This window comes from Pyrus communis, chromosome 8 (genome assembly GCF_963583255.1).
Source record: "Pyrus communis chromosome 8, drPyrComm1.1, whole genome shotgun sequence".
Lineage (NCBI taxonomy): Eukaryota > Viridiplantae > Streptophyta > Magnoliopsida > Rosales > Rosaceae > Pyrus > Pyrus communis.
This window is the reverse complement of record NC_084810.1, coordinates 20,985,861-20,991,684: the sequence shown is the minus strand read 5'-3', so window position 1 is coordinate 20,991,684 and position 5,824 is coordinate 20,985,861. Positions and strand designations below refer to the sequence as shown.

Here is a 5,824-nt window from a genome sequence, read left to right as displayed (position 1 = left end):
CACCGTCATGCATACTGCCTAATAGTATCAGTGGCTTATCAATTAACAGATCAAAGGTCAACTTAAAGGAGCTTTAATTGTTGATAGGGAATTGTTTTTTATTCCCATTATTTTGCTTCTTTAATTTGTATTATATTATTTATTTTTATCTGTTGATTTTTATTTTGTTTTATTCGATGTAAATACCCAAAATAAATAAGAACGTGTATAAAGAAGCGGTCATTTTCCTTATTCATCCTACTGCAATTTTATCAACCATTTTCAAACCCAAACGAAACACCCATCAAACTGAAATCACCAGAAAGTAGAACAAACACGGAAATATGAAGAAAAATATGAAGAAGAAGGATACAAAGGTAGACACAAGCCACAAAGCAAATCCCAAATCCTTGCTAGCTTAATAGGAGATTCATGGGTTTCCAAATCCCATGACCAATCTTATTTTATAATATTCCAACTCTTACACTCTTTTTCTTATTTATAGAGACCATCACAGCTTTTTCTTTGAGTCTTGACTTCGGCTTGCTTCGATCATTTGTGGCACCCGCATGAGGTGCAGCTGCAGTTTGAGCCACACTTGCAGTCGTTCTCTGCTCCATAGTTCATCTCAGACCCCTCGTAGAACCTGCAAAGTATTTCATGAAATTAAAACAAGATTTTTTGATACACCAATATTGGGAGTTAGGCTAAGTTACACAATATTCTTATAAATCGTACTTAAAGGTCTCTCGCGTACAAGTGAGCAGAAATACTAATAGATCATAGTGCTACTTGCGAAACGGAGATCTTAAGAGTTTATATAAGCTTACATCTTCGCTGGTGCAACCCCAGCAATGATAGTCTCAGTGGAAGTGGTCTCTGAGTAACTCAAGTCAGGGTACATGCCACATCTACACATATATACAAAGAGAAATCAATATTTTTAGGAAACAATGAACAAAGTAATTAACTCCTAATTAAGAATATAATTAGATGTTATGGAGAATCATGATAGCATAAATGGCTATTGGAATGGAAGAATTACTTGCAGCCACTGCCGCACTTGCAGTCGCTACCACAGCTACAATTGCAAGACATTTTTTTCAAAAGTTAGCAAGACTACTAAAAGAACAAGGAGAAGAAGGTGTATTGTTGGGAATTGAATTCACTCAAAGCCTGGGATGGGTTTTATTGTGAGGGTCTCAACTGCTATTTATAGTGGAGTTGAAGGTTAAAGTCGTTGAGATCCACCGTACACGTGGATCAATCCTAGGCATCTATCAGAATTATTAGAATTAATAGAGATTAAATGCCCTGGTTAACAATCCATTTATTCAAATTAGAAATTCTTTTGGGTGTGACTGGCTAGAACGTTGACATGTGATGTGATGTGATGTTACTAAATAGGCTTGTAATAAGGGTAGAAACCTAATGGATTTGCCCAAGATCATACCTATTTTTTGGGTTATGGCTGGCTCGACTTAGCCTTAAGGCTAGTTTGGTATTGTTGTGCTTTGAAGAAAAAAAAAACTGTTTCTGCTGTGCTGTGAGAATAAGCTCATTTTTGTTGCTTCACGTTTTCAGTTTTTTTTCACCCAAAACTGTGAAAATAAGTTGTTTTTAAGTATTTACCAAACACCTTTTTGAGCTCAGCTTTTTTTTATACCCACTTTTTATAAAAGCACCTCAGTACCAAACCAATACTAAGCTCATTTTCGCTGCTTTACGTTTTCAGCTTTTTTTTTACCCAAAACTATGAAAATAAGCTTTTTTTAAGTGTTTACCAAACACCTTTTTGAGATCAGCTTTTTTTTTTATACCCACTTTTTATAAAAGCACCTCAGTACTAAACCAATACTTAGGCCATCCCTAATGAAGATAGCTATAAGGTCATAGACCATTTTTTTGTCTGTGTTGGTAAAAAACTAAACTTCAATGGAAGATAGACAAAAATGTGTGGAACCCACCAGGCCATATAATGGCCTTTTGGCTATCGGGCTGGCTACTTCCAACTACCATCTAAGCCCATTGGTTGGAATAAGAATTTTCTTTGGATCCTCTTTGTAAGGATTTCAATGATATGTGTATTATGTCTGTTTATCGTAAATCGTGCGGTTAGAAACCATTTTAAATTATTTTAAATTGTGAGGGTCTCAATTGCTATTTATAATGGAGTTGAAAGTTAAGGTCGTTGAGATCCACCGTACACGTGGATCAATCCTAGACATCTATCAAACCTATTAAAGTTAATAGAGATTACGTGCCCTGGTTTACAATCCATATATTCATATTGGAAATTCTTTAGGGTGTGACTGGCTAGAGCGGTGACATGTAATGTTACTAAATAGGCTTGTAAAAAGAGCAGAAACCTAATGGATTCGCTCGAGATCAGACCTATTTTTCGGGTTATGGTTGGCTCGACTTGGCCTTAAGCCATCTCTAATGGAGATGGTTAAAAGGTCATAGACCATTTTTAAGCATGTTCTGGTAAAAAACCAAACACTAATTGAAGGCTAGGCCAAAAATATGTGGAACCCATCAGGTTAAATTATGACATTTTGGCTATCTGGCTAGCTACTTCCGACCAACTTTTTTTTTTTTTTTTTTTTTTTTTCAGATGAAACTAAATATATATATATATATATAATTTTTTCCTATAAATACCTATAGCATTTCTACACCATTTCTTACTTCTTTTTTTCACCCTTACATACTATCTTACCTCATTTTTTTTTTCTAGTTTTTCACATTCTATTCACTTCAAACATTCTTTTCATACACACTGCTATCTTAATCTCTAGTTGTTAACATGCAAATAATATTAAAATATTTAATAAAATATGTAACAATACCAGCATGAAACTTAAACAATATGTAACAATACCAACATGTAACAGTACTAATAAGTTAAAGAACAAACTTAAAAATAATAAATTAATATGGGGCTATGTTTAGCCCCTTTCGTTTGGAGATGATATATAAATATAGTCTAACACTGTTCATTTAAAAATAATATTTTGTAGGGCTACAATTTTGGACTGAGTTATACTTAGCCCCTTCGGTTAGAATTGGCCTTAGAATCGAGCTTTATCTGTCTAGGCCCGATTTTAGGCCCGACACAATATGACTTGATGTAATTTAAATACTTTTGAACTTTCTTTAATATAATTAACTTGTTTTTCCAATACTAATATAATTTTTTTTAACAAATGATATTTTTTTTAACAAATGATGGGCATAGACTCACAATAGGCTAGCAATAATATGGTTCAAAATCATCTTCAACAATAATTGAACCTAAGACCTCTCACTTACAAGTGAAGAAGAATATCACTAGACCATAGTACTAAGGGCAGGTTTGGTATTGATGTGCTTTGAAAAAATGGTGCTTCTGCTGTGCTGTGAGAATAAGCAACTGTGAAATAAAACAGCAGAATGTTTGGTAAACTTTTTGTAAAAGTGCTTTTGAAAAAAAAAAACAGTATTATAGTGTTTGGTATACTTTTATGTAAAACAGATGTGAAAAAAAACTGGTTTTTCAAAGATGGGTTTTGCAGCTTCTTGTTTTTGGCTTTTTTCCACTCAAAACTGTGAAAAAAAACTGAAGCTGAATGTTTACCAAACACAAAAACAGCTCCCAGCTTTTTTCAGAATCATCTCAGTACCAAACCAGGCCTAAGTGGCATGATATAATTTAATTGACTATATTAACCAAACAAATACCTAAATTGAAATGGTAATTGACAACTAATAAAAATAAAAGGTCTCAGGTTCAATTCTCAATATTTCACCCACTATATGTGATGATCCATCCTGAATTATTATATATTTTTATCTTCGAGTATGTAAAGTGACGATAATGTCCTTGTGGTCTTGTGATGTGGATGTACATAAGCAGTTTTAAATTAATTTTCTCACTGACATAATTAAATTGTACTCGATGTCACGAGCGTGTTGACGAGAGTTAGGGTTGAACCGGTTCCTCAACGAAAATGTTACGACGATTTAAGAGCAAGATTGGATGGAATTATATTTTTGGGTTGTTTTAGTTCCTTTGGACCAATTATTTAGGCCCTAAATCCCATAGCCCAATCAGGGCTCGTGACCCCTTTTATTTTGGCCAACTCGTGACCACACATGCACACGTATACATGTTTCCCTTCTCTCTCTCACCTTTTCTTGATTCTTCTCCCCGTCCATACAACCCGTAAATCACCCATGTAGAAACCCATCAAAACCTCATAGATCAAGCATGAGGATAACACCCTCGTGCTCCTCTCGACTTCACAAACCCGGTGGTGTCCCTTGCTTGAAGAAAGGAAGTGTAGAACTCGAGAAACCCGAGCTCCGGCGAGGGGTCCAATTTCCTCCGACGTGATCGCGAAAGATTTATTTGGTTTTGAGATTCAAGAAGGTACTCATCTAATTTCCCTAGCATTTTGGAACAATTTTGGAGTGGTTTGAACGTCAGAACACTTAAGGTCGTGAAGTTGCAGCTTTAGCCGATTTTTCCAAGCTTTATCCCGACCATTTTGCATCGTTTTTAGGACCTCAAATAGGTATGGTTGTGTTCTATTCTTTAAGAGCTTCAAATCCATATAAAATTCATGGATTTTGGTTGAAAAATGAAGAAGATATTGAAGTTTGAAATTTTTTCAAAATCTGGCATAACAGATGGCAGCTGGAGGCGTTCTGGCAGAGCCCACTGGAGAAGGAGGAGAATATTCTGTCAACTTTGACAGAATATACTAACAGAGTCAGGTAACTCCGTTAGTTTTAAAACAAAATATTCCCTAACGCCGTTAGGGATTCCGTTAGTGTGCCAGGCACGTGCCTGCGCGTGGCCGGCGCATGTGGCCATACCTTGGCCTCCACGTAAGGGCGCGTGTGACGTCCAAAATTTTTTCTAAAAATATAGGGGTATTTGTGTTGTTGAGTAGATCACGTTGGTATATTCAAGCACCTCATTTAAGCAACATATGAGGAATTAAACCTAAGTTTGTTAATGTGCTATCGAATTAACGTTAAATTAGTTATTTCGCATATAGGTGAGACATATCATGTACAGCTGAATCTATAGCTCATCAAGTATGCATGCACACGAGTCGGAACCACCTATTGTGGTCTGTACGACAAGGCATAGTCCTTCACGTAATGTTCACCTCCCGCACCGCACGCTCACCTTGGATCCACGTTTGGTGCACAGCCCTATCGTATAGACCACAATAGGTGGTTCCGACTCGTAGGTGACCCGCGATTATTCGCACAGCCTTCACATGATCGTAGCACTTGAGCATACTTTTCTACACCCAGCCTGTCATACAGACCACAATAGGTGGTTCTGACTCGTGTGCAGGCATACTTGATGAGCTATAGATTCAGCCGTACAAGTCACATTAGGTGACTCCGGCTGGTATACTATTTTACATTGATTCGTATCACCTAACTTACACATTTTATGGTTGAACATTTTGACATGGCATACCTCTATTTTCACTGCTTCTAAGCATTGTTTTTATATACTTACATGTTATTATTTTCTGGGAAATTATACGGGTTTTACAATGAGGGGGTTAGTATGTTCATAAGGACAACTACGTTTTCAAAAGCTTTGTTTTTGCCCACTCACGTTTTCTGTTTTATGCCCCTCCAGGTTCTAGGTAGCTAATAATCCTTGGTGGCCCACGAGAACGTCACGGCAGTTCTAACATCTCCATAAATAAGTAGGGATTTTTTCCCTGTTTGTATAATTAGCACTTAGTTGGTTTGACTGCACTGTTGGATTGCCTATGCTCTGAATATTGGTATTTGGTACTTGATCACTTTCACACACTTATCTATTATC

General features: G+C 36.3%; 1 protein-coding gene across 1 annotated transcript; it reads right to left on the bottom strand.

Moving 5' to 3' along the window:
• Positions 1–336: 336 nt before the first annotated feature.
• Positions 337–1,160, bottom strand: LOC137741560 (metallothionein-like protein type 2). The gene is made up of 3 exons (XM_068481256.1): positions 1,025–1,160; positions 810–890; positions 337–625 (listed from the first exon to the last, which is right to left on the bottom strand). The coding sequence occupies exons 1-3, from the start codon at positions 1,075–1,077 to the stop codon at positions 532–534; spliced, it is 228 nt and encodes a 75-aa protein (XP_068337357.1). The 5' UTR covers positions 1,078–1,160; the 3' UTR covers positions 337–531.
• Between the last annotated feature and the right edge of the window lie 4,664 nt (positions 1,161–5,824).